Source organism: Zootoca vivipara, chromosome 6 (assembly GCF_963506605.1).
Source record: "Zootoca vivipara chromosome 6, rZooViv1.1, whole genome shotgun sequence".
Lineage (NCBI taxonomy): Eukaryota > Metazoa > Chordata > Lepidosauria > Squamata > Lacertidae > Zootoca > Zootoca vivipara.
The window spans coordinates 49,833,804-49,854,448 of NC_083281.1; the positions used below are offsets into that span (position 1 = coordinate 49,833,804).

Genomic DNA, 20,645 nt, shown 5'->3' on the forward strand with positions numbered 1-20,645 from the left:
CAAACAGGCAAAAACCCCGAGGAGACTCAGTACCATACGGTTTCCTCTCTCAAGAAAGAGTCCTCATAGTTCTGGATTAATTTCAGTCGAGTTGCATACACGAATGTGAAAACACAATGACTTTCAAAGGGGTCTAGGGAATGAAGCCAAAATTCATTTCTGCTTCAGAAGTGTACATTACAAGCCCTCTGTCAGCTTCTTTAAAGCAAGAGTGCCAAAGTACCGTAAGAATATTGTAGCAGAAGAGAAAGATAGCTGGCGTGTTCATTAAAAAGAAACTGGAACATAACTGCTTTTTAACTATGTGCAAGTCACTTTCTTTCTCAACTTGCAAAGAATGATAAAGTAGGAGGAATGGAAAGCAGATACGGGGAGATGGAGTCAGGAAAGAGGACAAGGAGGGGTGCAGAATATTTGAACCCGCAGCCAGTTCCCTGCAGGTTCTGGACTTTCAGCAGATGCAAGGGCTACAAAAACCAGCTTTTCTTATATAATCAATTCTTACAGCACTGAGTTCCAAAGTCATTTTCAGGCTTGCTTTTCGACTTTATTACAGAACATCTTGTGTGCAAACTTATTCTGGGTGGCAGAAGGTGGGTGGGGGTGGGGGGCAAAAACAAATTCAGCGTTATTCCTGTTATCAAAGCAGGAAACTCTCTCTTGTCACAACTTGCCAATCAGAAGATTTCCCAGAATGAAACAACAGCAAGGAAAACATTCCCACTAGGACTTATTGAACAGATTTTGCACAGAGTCATATAAAGCCTGAGGTCACTGCTTTGTTCACACGCCACTAAAGCGAAGGCTATTAATAGGCTAAGCCTCGGCCGCATGTTTTACTTGAACTCCAGGCGCTCTGCCTGTCTGACTAAGCTGCCCTTTTGGAGAACCTCCATTTCAGGCTGGATCCTAGCTACTCAACTCTAGCAAAACAAAAACCACCTGAAGCTGGAGTATGAATGTAGAAAATAAGTAAATGAAAACAATTCTTATACCCAGAAAGCAATATAAACAACAGTAGGCTTCTGCAGGTCCACACTCCTGAACCACCAAGAAGACAACACTCGAGAGCTCAAATACTACTGATGTATCAAGCTGATGGTTTTGAAGTTTCTGTATGTTTTATAAATTTCAAAGTTACATGTTAAATGCATATTATGGTTGGTTTCAACCCCCACTCTCACTCCAAACCCGCACTTAAACAATAATTGCTTATTTTTTTATTTCTCTATTTTGTGCAGCAGGTTCAAATGTAACCACTGAACTGGTTTTTAAACTATTTTTTTTTACCTGTGTTTATATATGGAATTGTTTTAAAACTATTTTTAATGCTTTTCTTGTTGTGACCTTTTTACAATTGCATATTTTACTGCCCCAGGACCTTACGGTTATACTTTCAAGTGGATTTTGCCAGAAGAGCTCACCGCCTAGCATTCTCTGCATTCTGCCTTTGCCGGGGGGGGGGGGGGGGAACGGGACAACAAATAACAAGCTCACACAGAGGTTGTGTATTCAGCAGATCGGAGGCTGGTGCCAGCCAGACAACTAGCTCAGAACAAGGTTCTTTTGGCTGCGACACACTTGCCGCCTGCCCCAGTTAACCCTACCCCCGCCCCCGGCCACCTGCTTTCTTCCGGTGACTTTTAGTTGTCACAACTGGTGACAAAACCCTTTTGTGAATGAGAAGTCCTTTAACAAGCTCACACCTGTTTCCCATGGCACTGAAGCCCCTGCTGAAAGCCTCCTGAAAGCTGCGCTGCCCTGCAGGTCAGAGTGGGTAAGTTAAAAAAAGAAAAAGAAAGAAAAACCACCCAAGCATTTTTGAAGCCTGAACCAGAGAGCAGCTGAGCTGCCATGTGGCTACTGCCGCCAACAGGGCTCTGAAACCGCCCTGCTGGAGTTTCGCTATTCAAGCGTTTGGCCCCACATTCCAGGGCAGGGCTCGGCTTGAAGCCTGGGACATTCCAAAAATCGTTCCACTGACATTTCCTCAGGAGAAGGGAGTCCCCAACACAGGAGTATCTAAGGCCAAAGGGCTTATAAGAGCTCTTCAGAGTCACATTCCAAATGGACAGTGAGTGCAAACGCAGAAGGGGAGAGATGTCAGCATCTCTTGCACTGAGGTCTTTGACAGGGCACCCGTTTCTGGCTTTTGTTTGTTTACTTATTTAGATTTGCATGCTTAAAAACAACACACAATTCAAAAAATCAGGGAAAGAAACCAGAATTGAGATGCAACATCCGAACCGTTTCTGGGCAATCCAGAGCTCTAACTCTAAGGTGTGGAACATTTTCCAGACAGAAGGCTGCATTCCATTCAGGGCAGCTGCCTGGAGGCCACATGCACCTGGTGGTCAGAAGCAAATGTGGGCAAAGAAAATGTGAATTTTGCCTTTGTGCAGGAGGCAGGTTTCTACACACACTCATGCACGCGCCTCTTTCCTGCACTTAGGCAAGCAAGAAGCATTATTGGAGTTCAAAGACACAATCCTGATAGGAAGAACACTTCTCAGTGGCTAGTCCAAACAGGTCGGATCTTACCATGCTTTCAAAAGCCTACAGTGGGAGATTCATAATTTTGTGTGTGGTGGTGTGACATCCCCCTTTGGATCTGTGCAGGCTAAACTGGGTAACAGATGGTGTCGTTAAGAGGGAGTCCTTAGAGGAACAAACGGCAGTACAAATGCTGTGCCGAGAAAATCCCAGTCCCTCAAAATCAATGCTGAGATTAAATCAATGGTGCATATTTGATGCTGACCTAGTTTTCATGCGTGAATCGTAAGCAGATCATTGACGTTTTTGCTGCACCGGACTTCTGCTTGTTTGCAAGCTGAAGTGTGACTGCTGTGGTGATCATGGCAGAAATGCCAGTAGCCATGTTGAAGCAGAGACAGAAGTAGTTTTGAGTACAGGCTCACCCAGAAAGTAGCCTCCTCTGCTCCTGGTTCAGCATTTCCAAGGCGGTAAGGTCAGCACTACAGTAGCACAGCTGGACCATGAGCTACGGACCACACTGCCCTCTGCTGTTTACATAGAGTAGAACCCTCCCTTGCATTTGGTTTAGTCGACAGGAATCTTGCTTTTCAAGGTACAGAAGAGATGTAACAGAAGAGATAAAAACAGAGCAAACAGAAAATATTGAAGGAAATCTCTCTCAGTTCTAAGTAGCTCCCACAGTTACTGCAACCAAATAAATGAGATATCATCAGAGACAGGAGTGCTGGGTGGCAGGAGCCTTCTTTTGGGAATCACCAGTAAGAACCCAATAAGGTCCCCAAGCACCATGCTTTACTTTCTCCTGTGTAAGTGAATGGGTGCCCTTCATTTATATGGCAGAAATGAAAGCATTACAGAACAAGAGTCTGGCTGCTGGATCAAGCCAATAACTCGTCTAGTCTAGCATCTTATTTTCACAGCAGCCATCCAGATGCCTGTGGGAAGCCCACAAGCAGAACCTGAGTGCAAGAACACTCTCCCTACTTGAATACCAGTTGCTGGGGACAGCTTTTCGGTGGGTCAAAATCTGCCACCCATCCTTGACACACTCGGTGGCCCAACATTCATTCTCCCACCATGATTTCTCTGCAACATACCGTTTCCTGTTCCCACCTCCTAACCGTGTCTCAAAACCACATCCCATTTGTTTTGCCCCATAGAAATTTGTGGTGGAATTCTGGGACTGAATCAGTTCAAGCCTAAGTTTTGTTTTTTGATAATGAAGGGAATGTTGCTAGTATACAAATAGTCTGACTATTTTAAAAAGGTAAGGAGATCATCTAAATATAATGGATATAATTACTTTTGTCCCCCTCATCTCACTTTGCCCCAGAATATAAACAAAACATAAGAAAGCACTTAACGTAAAACCACTTTTAGGAGACAGGGGATCAACTTTTTAATTGATACTTACAGAAGACAGACAAATAACAAGATGCACACTTTTTTGAATTGGAGTTCAGAATTGCATAAAGTGTAAAAAGATACATTCTGTAAAAAGGGTTGTCAATATGTTCCCCTCCACATGTTTGACCACAACTCCCATCATTCACAACCACTGTCCATGTTGGAAGGGGCTGATGGGAACTGTAGTTCAACAACATCCAAGATCCACCATGTTGGCTTCTGCTGCTGTAAAAGGTAAGGAAAAGATGTATAGCAAGATCCGCTTCCACCCTAGCCACCTTCCCTCCTTAGCTACAAATCTCTATTAAGATTCTCACCAGCCTGCCACCAAATATCAGATATTATATAGGTAACAGATTCAATATATCTGTGACACTGAGGTTACTGCCCTTGAGCTCCTTTTTGTCACTGAGCTCTTCCCAAAGAGAGAACCGGCTGGCTAACTGACTGAAGACTGCTGTGTAGGAACATCATTTCAAACCAGAAAACTGCAGGACTATTTAAACACACACATGAACTATCCCTCTTCCCACATTCAAATACATTTACTGGGAAAGAGAACTCAACGCAGAGCCAATCTTCTCTTTTCTCAATGAAACTGCAAGCTACAAAGGCATCAAAGGAAGAGCAGAAAGAAGCCAATGATATCATACACATCGCAATTCAAAATCCAGAGTTGTCTGTTCCAGCGGACTGCATCCAGAAGAAATAGAGGGCGAGTGGGGCAAGCTGCATAGTTGTAGAATGGCTCTTTTCACACCACCGTGACAATTAAGAAACACTGGGGTTAGAAGCTCCTGGAAGAAAATGAGTTTTTTTGCAAGCAGCCTTGGCTACAAGGTCATTTCCATGCTCTCCATTGTTCAAGTGTTCCTGGTCTTGCCTCTTGCGTTTGTTAACCAAATGGTTTGCTTCTTCATTCCACTTCCCTTCTGGGAGGCCAAGGGTTCGTAAACAGGCAATAGCTGCAGCTTGTTCTGCTAACTTCTTTGACTTTTCCCTGTAAGAAAGAACAAAACGTAGGGTAGGAAGAGAACAATTCAGAAACATACATGCTGTCCAACCCAAGCTGTGACACTTGCATGTCCTATGATGAATTCTCAAGGTAGGGCTGGAAGAGACTCCTGATTGACACCCCAGAGAGTTGCTGTCAGTCAGTGTAGGCAGTACTGAGCTAGATCGACTAATGGTCTGACTTGGTATACAGCAGGTTCCTACATTCCAATTAACCACAGTCTGCCTGGGTGTGGACAACCCGGCAAGGTGTAATTAATCAAAAAGCTTCTGAAATCCTCACAGCTGTAACGCCCCCCCCCCCGGGCAGAACAAGCCCAAGGCTTGCTGCGGTTCATTCTTGCAAAGCCAAATGGCAGTTTAGTGTGCTACATCTAAACCAGTCTAATGCATGTGAAGTTCTTTAAACATTTGAAATCGCTGTGCCTACACACCAGCATCACTTCTGTATTTACAGGTTATGCAAACTAATGAACAGTTATGTGTTGTTCCCTCTGACCCTCCAGCTCCCATTTGGGGTAAAAAAAACACCCCATCCTCCAAAAAGACTTACCATAGGGTTGATCTGTACTTTTGTTCTGCTACCGTGACAATAGAACAGAAGAGTCTATCTAGTGGTCTTTCGACCTAAAACAAGGCAAGACATCAAAGGATAATTTCATGTTGTCTTCATAAAATGAAAAAGACACCTGTGAGCTGCGAGTTGGCTCTGGCTACAGGGTCATATACCCTCTTGGAGAAGTGGTAAGGGCAGCCCTCAGGTGGCAGGTCCCTGGAATTGCAACTGTGAAATTGTAAATTGGAGCAACAGTGCAGCTCTCTTAGAATACACATACCTTATTCAACAGGTGTGTTGCCGTGGTACTTCAACATGAAACATCAGATGCTGCCCACCAAGCAGCTAGGATATTTTAACTTGATGTTGGGGCAAACAACACTAAAGAAGTAAACCTGTGTTTGGCCTGTAGCACTTCCCCTTGCATACTAGAACTCATCTGGCTGAATGTTCTCATAGAAATCTAGGTATCAAGCAGAAGAGTTCTAGCCCAGTCTACTCCCTGACACGCTAGTTTTCTATGATGAACATGGGATTTTAAAAATGAACTAGCTCTCACCTGAAAAGTAAATTTGCTCAGCCCAGATAACAGGCCCACCACTTTGTGAGAACTAGATCCACAGCCTGTTTCAAAGATGCAGGGTGGAGGTATAATCCAGTAAATACATAAGCAGAAAACAGCTCGTTGGGCTTTTGACAGAGGAACCAGATGAGAAAGTCACTTCTCCCCTTACAAGGAACAGTTTTATATTTGGAATGTGGAACTATGTGCACTAATGCTAAGAAACGAGCAAACAAATAAGAAAATACCACCCTTGTAAAAGCTGCCCATCTACGAAGAAAAAGTGCTCCAGACATGTAAGATAACTTCTGGCAATGCAAATATTTGCAATAAATAAACAAATATATATATTGTGGAAGGTTTCACATACCCCCTACCGTAAATGCCAGAGGGTAGCATCAAAAATGGCTGAAACCATATCTGGCTGGAGGTCTTTGATTCTGGGAAGCTTCTATGTCACAACTTCGAACACAATTATTGCAACTTCAAATAATAACAACTTGCATGTGCCCAACAGCCACCACAGATAAATCTTAAAGCCTGCTCAACATTATCTTTGTAATTATACTTTGCAGGTAGCTCACACATTCATGAGAGACTCAGTAAGTGTTCAGAAACTAAACACATGTGGCAAATTCATTTACAGATAAAACTGCCACATAGAAATAAAACATGAGGACCACTTTGCACACTACCTGGAAAGCTGATTTATATGTTGGTGTGTGAATCATGAACATGGAGACATGAACCCGGTTCCCCAGATTACGAGTCTACCACTCTTAATCACTACACCACACTGGAAGAGTTACCTCGAGTTGAGAACTTTGACCCAGGATGAGGACAGAAATCATGTGCTGGTGGCGCAGCGGCAGCAGCAAGAGGCCCCATTATCAAAAGTGCGCCTCTAGTTAAGAACAGTTTCAGGTTAAGAATGGACCTCCGGAACGAATTAAGTTTGTAACTAGAGGTACCACTGTAGACATGTATAGGATTACACTGTGTCTTTCAAAAGAGTACTTGTTGCAGAATGCAGAGACTCACGGTTTCATAAACCGGCTGAGGGTGCTTTTCTTTCCTACACCATTCCAAGAGACACATTTTGGGTGTGATCTGTGGGGGATATTCTCGTCTGAAGAGAAAAACAGAAACAAATAGTTATTACTCATCCCAGGAGAGTCGCTGTGTTAAGTCTTTGGATGGCAAAAGGATGGCTGCAGCAGGCACAATGCAAAAAAAGGACTGCAGGAACAAACTCTTCTGGGCAACTGACATGGCTGTGTGGTGCCTGTGCTAAAAATAAAAATTAAGTTCTGCATCTAGGCAATCCAAATTCCGAGCCAATAAAACCCCAATTCTACAAGCTGAGTAAATTATGGAAACTGAGTATATGTTCCATGGACTGTATTCAATGTTACTTCTACTCAAAGGAGACACAATGGAATTAATGAACATGATTAACTTAGTTTCAATCATTTCACTGCGTCTACTCTGAGTAGACTGCAGTTGCATACCCTCATTTATTTTATTCTGCATAATTATTTCTCGCTTTTCCTAGTCATAATCAAAGTCAAAGAGTATTGGGGGGGGGGGCACCAAAGGAACCTGCTCCTTGCCTGCATCACTGGAAATTGGCTCCTCTCTGGTTTCTGAGATTTATTTTAGCAAGCATTGCCCACACACATTCAAGAATATCTGTGTCACCATCAGGTCTTCTTTAAATACAAAAACTGGGACTCTCAGAAAGCTGAACCTTGTGTCCAATGCAGACAGTGACCATTTTAGGTGCGTCCGATATGTGTGCAACCATACCGAACCGCGACCACAAAACATCACAACTAAAGGCAGGGGCAGAGTGGGGTGTTTGCAGGCTTTTTCAATGGAGAATAGAAGACACTGGGATAGCCCTGTACTGAAAGAAACAGAACAATCAAATCCCTTTTCTTACTTATCAAATTTAACAGCCATTTTTATGACATCGGAATCTTCACTGTGGTCTTCTTCATCTTGGTTGTTAGCTTCTGAAGATGCTTTTTTGGCTTCCAAAAGGGCGGAGGTTTCTTGGTAAAAACTGCTCATCTCAAAAGCTTCACTAATTAAAAACAAAGCCACAATACATCCAAATTAATACTAGAAATATACCCTCTAATTGCAGAGGTGTTTTAAAGAATGAATCAGGTGCCAAAGCTGGCATCTGTCACAGGGATGGTATCACTATTTCCCCATTTCATAACTTCTTAAGAAATGTCATGGGCAGTCTATGCCACAGAATTTGTTGCACAGCTGTGTATAAAGTATGGAAAGCTGCTGTGGGGAGATGATTTCCAAAAAGATTTTGTTCCTTTGTCCTGAATGATCAGGCCGGAGCTACATTTTTTACATCAGAGCCAAGATCTCTCCTGAACAGCTGCCAAGCAGCAGCATGGGATGCTAAATTATAGCAAGGAAGAGGAAGATGTTTAACCTGACTTCCATTTTGCCCTGCAATCTTCACACCCCACCCTGCTGCAGCAACTATGTGCCTGGAAGCCAAGTTAGCGAAGTGACTGGGAAGTAGGTATGCAGGAGGAAAGCAGTAGACCAAGCTAAGCATCCTCTCCTACCCACCTCTTTACCCCCCTCACTCTGCCACTTGGCAGTGAATGCAATCTGTCATTGAACATGCTGCTCTGACCTCAAAGACTTGTCTGTGATGGCAACTTTCTACTAGATGCAACAAACCACTGACCACTAGGAGGTAGTTCTAAACTACTGTACTTTTTAAAATTCAGGGTCCTCATATGGTACTTTAACTGAAATTTTAAAACAGTGACCTTATTAACACACTTCAAATGCATTTACATTTAAAAACTCATCCCTTTTCAGGCCCTCTTCCTCAGGCACAGTACAACGGTCGCTTTACCAAGGGCTATTTACTTTGGTTCAAAAGGAAATATTCCTACCAGATTTCCTGCATGGATTGTGCTGCATGTAGCTTCTTCCCTTGTGCATTTTCTAATTGCTCCCTTAACATCTGGCACAAGCAGTACTTGGTGTTGGTGTAGTGGTTATCATATCTCACTGCCTGATGAGAGCAATACAAGAAACAGCATTTTATGGTAGGATAAAAAGCAGATTGTAATCAGCTGGTGAAGTCTTTCAAGACTTTGCTTCTAGTCCTGAAGTGGGGAACCTACAGCCCGTGGGCCTCATTCAGCCGCTTACTTAATTTCATCCAGCTCGTAGTAAGTGTATCTAAATATAAATCTATTATAGTAGACCGAGAAGGGATGCTTTTGCCTTTATTCACACTTTCACCTCTCTCAAAACTATCCCTCATTTTTCCTTGTGTGAGGTGTCCCCCCAACAGATTAATATTTTTTTGTGGATCAATGGCCCTTGGGGTTGGGGGAAGGTCTCCCAATCCTGTTCTAGCTTTGACTGCTTTGCCGGTTACAATCATTCCTGGATAGAGTGTGACTACAGTGACTCGTGCTCTGGTAACCTTATGTTGGATTATTGCAATGCACTCTCTATGGGGCTGCCCTTAGGGTTCAGGTAACAATGATCCTGAAAGATCTTCATTGGCTGCCTATTCATTTCCAGGCTGAATTTAAGGTGCTTCCTTTCCTCACAGTGACCATGGGAATTCCACAAGCAGGACTCTTAGCTCTCCTTAGCAAATGGTATTCAGAAACAACTGTGGATGTAGTTTTTTTAGAACAAAAATAAAGAAACCGTACATATTTGATATATTCCTGCATGACATCCTTTAAGGGCCATGGACCTTCCTTCCTGAAGACAGAGGGGTTCCACATGGCAGCACGAGCAACCATGACTGAAGATGCTGCTGTTACTTGCTGGAAGACCTTTATGTCAGAATATTCTTTTATGAAGTCATGAGAGCCTCCACTGAAATAAGAACAACATTTCTTCTATCAGTATTAACAAACTCAGTATTAGAATTTAATTATTATTATTTTTTTTTAAAAAAACCAAGCTACAGCAATGTAGTTTAATTCCAATGAACCCCACAAAGCTGAAAATGAGTATTTATCTATGCTACAATCCTTGCAAGCCAAGAATGGCACTGTTCTAATTAGACTCATTTGGTTAACAATGTGCTCCACTATTTTATGAGATCATGCTGATCCAGCAAAGGCCTGGAAGGTACTCAAACCTGGTGCTCTTGTTGCAGCCGGAAGGATTAAAGGAAGTTTATCATCAAAGCAGTCAAAGTACTGCTGAAGCTGCAATTAACCACAGGATAGGATAACATCCTATGTCAAGCTCTCCTAAATGATGTGAAGTCCTTAACATTTGTAATTTCTGGGCATTTTAGAGTTTGAGTTAAATCAATATGCTAAACCATTTTTTTAATTAAAAATGAATTTAGGACTAAGTACATATTGATCTGAGTGCTAGTGTGATGTCATTTATCATGAATGAATCTTTCAGTTCCTTTCTCTAGTTTTTCTCAACATACTGCCCATTGCTAGATAGGGATGCCTCATAACAAAAAGTAGCCATCTAGTCCCACTTACTTGGCTATTACTGGTATAGAGACTGCTTCAGAAATGGCTTTGATCACATCACAGTGGACAGGATGCTGAGGCCTCTCTTCTTTCTTCCTTTGCAAGGAAGAGAAGGAAAGGAAACAAACAGATCAAAGATTACTGGCACAGAGCATTCTTCTTCGCAGATGTAATTCCAGCCAGCTAGGCCCTTGTGGTGCAGAAATACATTCAAGAAGGGCTAACCAGAAATTATTTTGCTCCAGTGAGATGGAAAATTAACTCACCTTCCATGAACTGCAACAGCAGCAACACCAGCCCGCTCTATCTTCTTCACTAAACTTATTGTTTCTTCTTTCTGGAAATGGAGAAAAAGTCACAAACCGCCATTTGCAAGTTCCCTTCAATGCAGGCAGTACTTAACTCTATGATGACCTGGGTATATGCCCAATGAGTGATGGGAATTGGGCAGGCCTTGCCTCATGTCTGTACCCTTATGTCATGTTTGGCTAAGAGCTTACACACACAGGCCCAGTGAACAAAACATTACACCCAAACTTTGAGGGGTGAAGACAGGGTCTACATGCAGTGAGCTGTACATACCTAATGCCATGGAGGCGAGGCCAGTGCATCCCAGTTCTGCTTCCCCTCCCCATGTACACTCTATGCTAGCAGGAGCTATGTCTATCTTTGGCTCATTACCAAACAACTTTAACAGAGTGATCCTATACAGTACATATTTACTCAGAAGTCAGACTCCCAGGTAAATGTGTGCAGAATAGCAGCCTGAACCCCACAAAATGAATTTTCTTGGCTTATTGCTGAGACCTAATTCAACTAGTGACAGCACTGCCCCCCCCCCGATGTTGCTGGACTTCAACTCCCATCAGCCCCAGTCAGCATGAGCAAGGGCCAGGGACAATGCTTAGGGCCATAGTGTCTTGATTTCTGGTCTAGACAGATTGTGTATGGACGCAACATTTGACTTTCCTATTCACAGAAGGGTAAATTTCACAAGAGTTGCTTCTTCCAACATAGCACTATTCTGCATGATTAAACCATTTGCTTGAGCAATTATTTTCAGCTAGCTTTTGCAACAGATGTATTGCCGGTCATCTTAAACATTTAAAAGCTAATGATTTTCATCTTTTTAAGCTTCATTGGTTTGTCATAGACTGCCTAGGCAGCAGTGCTATTTTATTCATTTCTGATAAAAACACAACTATTATTGTCATAATTTACTGTGCTTTCTAGTCAAAGCACTGCGCATTTGCCCAAGATCCAATGTTTCAAAAACCACAAGATGTTCTTACTGACGGCAGGATTCTGATTTTGCAGGTCACTGGCTTACAAATGCCTTTGACAAGAGTAGTCAGAATCTAAAGAGATAAAAAGGGCTGTTTCAGCAAAAGGAAAGCAGGATTTGAGTCTTGACAAGCCTAGCTAGTACTGCTAAGATTTCCTCACTTGCTCTGCTCCCATCCCTTCCCACTTCACTTCCTTTCTCAGTAAGAAGCATGGAGGAGCAAAAGCACCTTAAAAGGTGAACAACATCTTACGTCTAATTACTATCTTCTCAGACCGTTTGTTTCACCCGAGGATCACACAGTATAAAAGCACAAAAATACACAACATAATAACAAACAACATATCTGCAGCTTGAGGTCAAAAGTTGCCTTCCTCAGTCTGATGTCATCCAAATGTTATGAAATACAGCTCCCATCATTCATCACCATTTGCCATGCTTGCAGGGGACTTGAAGTCCAAAACAACTGGAGAGCACCATGCTCGGAAGTTTGACTTAACTAATCCCTAGAACAATTGCTTCATGCTACTCCCAACTGTTCCTTCTGAGCAGATTTCTTTAAAAAGAAGTTGTGGTATGCTTGCATTTTCATCAGCTTTCAAACAGCGTGCACAGGTGGTTGGAAATGTTCAAGTACCTTGTTTTTGTACTTCATCCTTTCAAGGATTTCTAATTCTTGACATATTTTAATAGCTTCAAAAAAAACCCAGTAACATTCCATATGCCCTGGAAGTCTTTAGAAATCAAGGATTCTAAGCACAAGCTGGTTCTTTGGTCCTGCACTGAATAACGCCCCAAACTCCAAAAACTATAGCTGTAGAGATAGCAAAATAGCACTACAAACCATCCTTTGTCTTAAAACACTCGTCATACAACAGCAGACATTTTAATGCCTTGCCAACCCATCCACTTCCCAGGACATTTTGCAGTTTATTCTTTGTTGAGTTAGAGCATAAAACCAAAAGCAAGACAATAAAAAAAATGAATCCAGAAATTACTTACAGATTCTATCTTGTCGGGATCAGACAGGAGTGCTGCTCCCATTCCTCCCTGGGAAAAGGCACACACAAAAGGCATTCATTATCTCAGTACCACAGAACCAACAAGGCACTTATCAAAACGAATATAAAGCAGTATAGTCACACCCACACCTGAAAATTTCAAATTGCCACATATTATGCAGAAAATCATGTTTGCTCCCATGGATCATTATTACACTTTCTGCAATGCAATCTATTGACAAGTAGTCTGATACAAAGCAATGCACATGTTTCTCAACCCCTGAAATCTTCAATTCAGGAATGAGGGACCTGATGGACTCCCATCAGCACTAGCCAACAAGGTTGATGGGAGTTGTAGTCCAACAATATATGGATGACCACAAGTTTCCCTTTAGTTCAAAGTATCTCAGATAGGCTGGGGTCTTTTTCAGCTATGCCTGAACCCCTGGGCTAGAAGGACCATCAGTCCGATTCAATGTAAGGTATGAGGGTGGGGCTGCCACCAAGAGGCTTCCCCATGCCCTGCAACTACAAAATCCTATTTCTAAAAATGGATATGAAGTCAAACCACATGCGTAAACACAAGATGCATTATCTTTACAGGAAGACAAAAAAAATACAACTGGACAAGAGTCAACCTACCTTAGTGGAATATTCTTTGGGGCATCCCATGTTGACATCAACGCCAGCAACATCATTCTCTCTGAAATGCCAGAGAGAAAAAGAAAATGTATATGTTAAAACCAAAGGACCCCCAAATATTTATACACTGCCTTTGAACAATGGATCTCCGAGGTGCCTTTCTACAGATTAAAACAGTAAGATACAAACAATTGCTCATCTCTCAACTGTGGGGTGGCTAACTGAGGCACTGGCAGCTGGTGAGCACACCATGTTAAGAATTCTTCCCAACTTTCTGGTGTTTCTGTTGATGCCATTCTTACATTGCCCAGCAGTACTGCGCAGTCAAGCCAGGTGGTGGAACATTGCTTTCAGCAATGGGTTGGAGAACTCAAGAGAGACACTTAAGGGGCATTATGTGAAAAAGCCTATCCCCTCCAAGCCTGCTAAACATGCCCCCTTGAGAGCTTTTGCCTTGCTGGGAGGTGTCCTTAAACAGTGATCATGCATTTTCTTTGCCTGGATGGAAAGCATGTGGGTGGGTGAAGAAACTCTCGACTTTTGCAGTTCAAAGCCACATGATGGGGTGAGCTGCTGTTGCTCTGTCCCAGCTTCTGCCAACATAGCAGTTCAAAAGCACCAGTGCAAGTAGATAAATAGGTACTGCTGTGGCAGGAAGGTAAATGGCGTTTCCCTGCGCCCTGGCACTCATCACGGTCCTCCGTGCACCAGTAGCAGTTTAGTCATGCTGGCCACATGACCTGGAAAGCTGTCTGTAGACAAACGCCGGCTCCCTCGGCCTGAAGCGAGATGAGCACCGCACCCCATACTCGCCTTTGACTGGACTTAACCATCCAGGGTCCTTTACCTTTTTTACCTTTACTATACACAGATAAGGTTCACATCCATTGCTTTGGCCACTTGCGCTTCTGGCCCATCTACTTTTGTCCAGAAAGGAATACAGGCTGAAAATGGGTCCTCACCCTTGTCACGAGGTCCCATTTGGGGGTATTAAAATAAAACTTTTAATACTGTATAAGGAAGCAACACTTTGCACAATAACCTAAACACACCATTAGGCTGTTACAAACAAGCAGGCTCTTATTAGCTACTGTTTTGCCTGCTATACAGTAGGTGTAAATGCTGGGATGTGGAGTATCATCTTTACTCCTGATGCACAAAAGCAGATGAAGTGAGAGAGTAATTAGCAAGATAGTAATTTTTGTCAATTTATTTGCAAGACTGGGTGAAATGCCAAGCCATTTTTCAGCAGGCCCCCAAAGGAGGAAAAGGTTTTAATAAAAAGGTAAAATTTGACAGATACTTACACAAGTTTGGCTACCGCCAAGGCTCTCTCAGCATCTGCTGTCCCCTGAACAGCACAACAGCAAAGAGAAAAATACATAGACAAAAACTGTTTTACCTTTTTGTGAACCACTTTGAGATTTTTTTTTTTACAATCAAGCAGTGTTGCCATTTTATGAAATAAATGAATAAAATAATTAATACATGGCAGACAAGGATTACCCATGTTTTCATCCAAACCTTACAAAACAATGTGCTCTCCTCATTCTCTCTCCTTCTACACCCGTGAAATCACAAGAGATCTCACGGGAACTGTCCTTAGCAGTACATTAAAAATGTAAATAGCACAGATCTTATTTGGTTAGCAGGATGTTGAGGGCTAGTTACTTCCTACCATTTGAAAGACAACATGGTCCTTTTCCCTTTCACAGGTCCTGAACACAACTCTTTCATTGGGAGCAACAAAGTCCACTGTTCCAAGCATCTCTGCAGGATAGAAAAGGGAAACAGAACAGGATAAAGATAAACAGCATGCACCCATCTTTTCACTCAAAAGGGTTTCAGTTCTAAGATCTTAAGAGAGAAAGAAAAACAAAATTGCTGCCAGATTTTTTTAAAAAGCATGCATTTTAAGATGATTGGCAGGCTTTCCATTTTCCCAATTAAATTTATTGGGTGTATCATTGTTAGATTAGTGTTAAACTCTTCCAAAGGAAGCAGGTCCATTACAATACACTTCAAACTCAAAGTATCAAATATTTATACGCTGTTTTTTTGTGCAGAGTGCCCCTATCTCTAATAACAATCCTGAACAGTTTGAAGTCCCAGCAACTTATAACCTGAATCTTCAGCAATAGGGAGGAACATACTGTTTTGTTGTTTAGTCGTGTCTGACTCTTTGTGACCCCATGGACCAGAGCACGCCAGGCACTCTTGTCTTTTATTACCTCCTGCAGTTTGGTCAGACTCATGTACTTATATACTCATGTACTTATATTTGGTCAGACATACTGTGCTTAAATTTAATTTATTTCAAGGTTTTAGTTCATAGTTGAAGAAGTTCGCAATTACCTACACAACCATTTGGTCAAAGGACTTCATTCTGCGGCTGTGCTAGAATGCATTCCATTAGCCAATATTACAGGGAATATTCAGCAGTCTGTGAAGATTTTCTACTAAATTAAATACAAGCAGTAGACAACAAACTATTCTACCAGTGCTCTGAGAAACACTGGTTTAAGGAATGCTTCAGTTAAACTAGGTACAGGGAACCATTGACCCTCCAGATGTTGCTGAACTATAATTCCCATCTGTCCCAGGAAGCATATATAATGGCATGGGATGATGGAGAGCCCAAGAGAAGAAAACTGGAAAACCCCACCTACAACCTCACCTTTTTTGTCCCTCAAGTAACTGAATACATAAGCAGATACTTGCCATTTACAACTCTCTTGCACTGCAGCATCTTTATGTCAATCAGCTCCTTCAAGAAAAAAGGCAAAAGTTATAAAAATGCATCAAACGAAGGGAAAGGTGGATTCATATTCAGGAAGGCACCCCAACTTAATCATGATTTAAACTGACTCAGGTTCCTATTACCAGAATCCAAAAACTACTTTCAGCAGTGGACTTTAGTTGGACTAACCAGTTTCAAGACGTTTATGTTAAGGGGAAACTGTGTATTGGTAGTTGCTCACTTCTCCTGGCTTGGACACTGTGACCTTGGAAGAAGAATGCTTCCGGGGAGGGCTATACAGCCAGAACCACCACTGATACATCAAGTCCCTCCCATGAGGAGTTTCCCATCAACTCAGCAGCCTGAAGGGAGAACCATGTCACAGGAGCTGCCCCAGCCTCCTGCCTGGACATGGTCACCAACTCTGCTCCTAGAAGTGATTTGGGGTGGGGACTGCTTTTAGGGAGGGACTGTTGTTTTTATTTTTAAAAATAATAATTTTAATTCAATTTTTCCATCAAAACACAATAGAACAATATAACACATGAACAAGAAAAAAACAAGAAAAGAAAAACCAGCAAACAACAAACAAACGATAAAAAATATAACTTTTAAACATCCATTTTTCTTAATCATTATCTCGTGGACTTCCCCTTCCCCCCCCCCTTACTGATTTCCAATTCATAATCCTCTTTAGGAATTTCATATATCATAATTTATTAATCCTTTTCATTTACCGGTACAGATATTACTCTTCCTTAACATCCTACCCCTCCCCCCCACTCCAATCCCAGGCATCCCCCTGCCACCAGGGAATCCCTAGGTGGGGTAGGACAGAAGAGGCAGTCCTTTTTATACTTGGAGCCCACCCCACCCCCATACCTCCCCCTGCCACCAGGAGGACCAAGATGAGGGAACGAGCGGAAGTGTAGGGACACTCCACCTAAAATACCATATTTAACCTATTCTACTTTACATCTTAGGAACTGCTGTTTTAAAGAGCAAGTCAGCCAGAACTGCCACTGGAATCAGCAATGAGTTGCTGATCTGCTAAAATCTGCATAGCAGAACTATATAACTGTGTTATAAGAATTGTAACAAATTTAATAAGTTCTGCTTGACTTTGCTTTTCCCTCTTCCTGCCCATTCCTTTTTCCTTGTGTGTCATGGGGTTTAAATTGCAGGTATGAGGGAACGATCTATCTTAGTACTCATTTTTGTAAGACGTCTTGAGGGCCTTTTTGGCTAAAAGGCAACGTATAAGTGCCTTAAATTTTAAAAAGACACGTAAACACTGGTTAGCATTTAACACTGTTAAGTTCTGAGTTGAAGTTTCCCTTTTCTGCTTAAGCCAGGAGTAGGGCATTTGCTCCAGAGGCTACCTTTATGCACCATGCTAAACCACGGTTTAATGCTACATGCATGAGAAGGAAGGAGCCACTGCAAGCCTTGGGCTCATGCACTCTTCCTACTTTCCTGCATTGCGAAGAGGAGTTTGGCAGAGTTTCACATCACTTTCCACAAAACACTGTAGCTTTGAGGAAAGGCTTGTGACCTATTGCTCCTGGTGTGGCACAGCCAGGCAAAAGAAAGAGCAAAGCTCCAAGTTCTGAGCAACATCCACCAACACTCTGCTTGTTTGCAGTTAACCATAACGAAACAAAATTAACACAACATGCAAGCCAAGCCACTGGGAACAACTTGAGCAAAATAGAAATATTCTCTTGCCTCATTGACTCAGCCACCCTACCTCACAGTATACAATATCAGCACCATAATCCAAAGCTAAAAGTCGCATTGGTAGGGTCCCAACCCTGACCATAGGTGCCAATATGGCCTTATTTCTGAAAGAGAGCGATGTTGTGTTCACCGTCATGTTTCTTGGATTGTCTGAAATGAAAACATTTTTTGGGGGAAATTGCATTATTTTTAAACAATGACAAAGACAAACTACAAAGACAGTTCAGAGTGGGAACTTATATATGAGCTGGAAGCCTCACCCCCCTTCCTGGTTTTCAGTTAGGCCCCAACCCAAGCAAGTATTTCCAAAGCACTTCTCCCTTCTTGCAAGTAGCCTCATGGGCAGCTAGGCAAGCACTTTGAAATCACTGCCCCTGTGGGAAACTGGGATGTGTGATAATTTTTTCTCTTTCCCTTTGGTCACTCTGTAAGACATAGCACCTGAACTTGTTGTACTCCCTAACCCTTTCTCCTTTTTATCATGTCTCTTGGGGAACCTGCAGACAGGTGCTGTCCACTGATTTAGATTTGTAAGCTACTCTTGAGGGCCTTTTTTTGGCCAAAGAGTGGGACAAAAACACTTCTGAATTATTTCTCTTCATTCTGCACTAGTCAAGCACATCTAGAATACAATGTTATTTAAGGAAACAGACAAATTGGTAAAGGATGATCAGAGCAAGAAAAATAAGAAGGAACTAAAAAGTAAGTGCAGTTCAACAGTGGAACTAATCAATTTGGGATAGGTTTTCAACCTTGCTGCAGGCCTTCAAGCAGAGGGTCGAAAGCAATCTGTTGGGGATACTGAAGATCTCTTGTTTGACTGTATTGATTACAAGGTCCTCTCCAAACTTTAAGAATCAATGAGACTCCTGCTGCATCTTTTAACTAAGTGTGTTGGTTGAGTGGTTCCCAAGCTTCTTTCCCCACAGACCACTTGAAAACTGCAGAGAGTCTTGGCAAACTACTTAATGATTTTTCTGTCTGTTGTAGCAATTGCAATATGCTGTGGTAAGTGCTACATTGCTTTTGCTGTTCTTCACGAACAGTTCCTAGACTACAATTTGGGAGCTCCTGTGTTAGTCTGCTGAAGCAAAGAGAGAAAAGGGTTGTATCTGACTAGGTCATCCTCAAAAGTAGACCCATTGAAACCAATTGAATTAAATCAGCCATGACTAACTGAACAGCACTAGTTACAGGTAGGTAGTCATGCTGGTCTGCCGTAGTTGAAACAAAATAAAAAAACCCTTCCAGTAGCACCTTAGAGACCAACTAAGTTTGTTATTGGTATGAGCTTTCGTGTGCATGCACACTTCTTCAGATACAGCCCTGATTTCAGTGAGTCTGCTCTGACCATTAGTTCAGTGCCAGATGTAGGGCGGTGTGGGCAGTTTCCCTGCACAGGGCATTGAGCCAAGGGGGCACAAAATGGAGAAGATCCATAACTGAGATCTATTTGAGGGAGCTACATTATGAAAAATTATCAACCCTGATTTGTTAGATACAACCCAGACTTGCAGCACCTTAATGAATAAACAAATTAATTATGGCATATTACAGCAGCCTAGGGCTTGCCGATCAGAAGGTCGGTGGTTTGAATCCCTGCAATGGGGTGAGCTCCTGTTGCTCGGTCAGGTTGCTCCTGTCAACCTAGCAGTTCGAAAGACATCAATGTGCAAGTAGATAAAAAGGTACCGCTCTAGCGGGAAGGTAAACGGTGTTTCCGTGCGCTGCTCAGGTTCGCCAGAAGCGGCTTAGTCATGCTGGCCACATGACCCAGAAGCTGTACGCCGGCTCCCTTGACCAGTAAAGTGAGATGAGCGCCACAACCCCAGAGTTGTCCATGACTGGACCTAATGGTCAGGGGTCCCTTTACCTTTAAGCAGCCTAAGTAACCTCCAGATGTTGGTGGTCTCCAATAATAGGGTCATTTGATACACCAAGGAGAGGAAAAGCCCAAGGCTGTAATGGAGAGAAACCCTTAAAACAGGCACCCCCAAACTTCGGCCCTCCAGATGTTTTGGACTACAATTCCCATCTTCCCCGACCACTGGTCCTGTTAGCCAGGGATCATGGGAGTTGAAGGCCAAAACATCTGTAGGGCCGCAGTTTGGGGATGCCTGCCTTAAAAGTTGTGCGACTTCAGTTCCCACCAGCCCCTGCCAGCACAGCCAGCGGTTCAACATCTGGAAAACATTCAGGTTTGGGAAGGTCTACTTATTATGGACTTATTTTTATCGCCTTTAATGTTCTGCTTCTTTCTTCTCCAAGCAGGGTTAAATGAGAGCCCAGCCCAAAGTTAGGGAAGGGGATTTTAGGGGAGGGGGGAGGGGATAGGGGCCTCCTCTATCCTTTAAGGAGCTTCAGAAGGAGAGGGGCAGAGGGGCGGCCTAGATGCCATTCCCAACGAACTCACCACGCGCCAGACTCAGCCCCACCTCCTTCATCGAGAGTCAGCTACCACGCATGCGCGCCCATTCCTTCTCCACCCTCGCAGTACGTCATCCGCACGAGTCTCCCCTTTCCCATAGATATATAAATGGAGAAAAAGGCACCTTCGATTTCCGAGTTCTACTTTTGAAAACAAAATTTAAAAAATGAAACGAAACATTTTTGTTCTTCCCTCGGAAACTGAGAGATGTCCATAGAAAACAACAGAGACTGAACCATTACAATTTTGGGCATCAACCCTGA

The 20,645-nt window shown here is 42.7% G+C and overlaps 1 protein-coding gene across 3 annotated transcripts; it reads right to left on the bottom strand.

The window, feature by feature from the left end:
• Positions 1–2,846: 2,846 nt before the first annotated feature.
• On the bottom strand, positions 2,847–20,404 carry DUS2 (dihydrouridine synthase 2). 3 transcript variants are annotated; one of them, XM_035120081.2, is made up of 16 exons: positions 20,368–20,404; positions 17,965–18,104; positions 16,196–16,241; positions 15,153–15,244; positions 14,782–14,825; positions 13,475–13,535; positions 12,834–12,881; positions 11,839–11,904; positions 10,813–10,883; positions 10,556–10,642; positions 9,755–9,923; positions 8,975–9,096; positions 7,981–8,124; positions 7,077–7,164; positions 5,471–5,544; positions 2,847–4,903 (listed from the first exon to the last, which is right to left on the bottom strand). In XM_035120081.2, the coding sequence occupies exons 1-16, from the start codon at positions 20,396–20,398 to the stop codon at positions 4,675–4,677; spliced, it is 1,512 nt and encodes a 503-aa protein (XP_034975972.2). In that variant the 5' UTR covers positions 20,399–20,404; the 3' UTR covers positions 2,847–4,674. The 3 variants fall into 3 exon arrangements, with proteins under 3 accessions (XP_034975972.2, XP_034975971.2, XP_034975973.2); XM_035120080.2 differs by lacking the exon at positions 20,368–20,404 and having other exon boundaries at positions 17,965–20,338; XM_035120082.2 differs by lacking the exon at positions 20,368–20,404 and having other exon boundaries at positions 17,943–20,337.
• Between the last annotated feature and the right edge of the window lie 241 nt (positions 20,405–20,645).

Bases quoted from the DNA above. Each gene is read 5' to 3' on its own strand.
- DUS2 (XM_035120080.2), bottom strand. From the start codon at position 18,138: ATGCAATTTCCCCCAAAAAATGTTTTCATTTCAGACAATCCAAGAAAC. The intron at 14,826-15,152 runs GTAGGAAGTAAC...TGTGCTGTTCAG, and splicing joins ACCATGTTGTCTTTCAAATG to GGGACAGCAGATGCTGAGAG. The intron at 8,125-8,974 runs GTAGGAATATTT...GTTTTTAATTAG, and splicing joins CAATCCATGCAGGAAATCTG to TGAAGCTTTTGAGATGAGCA.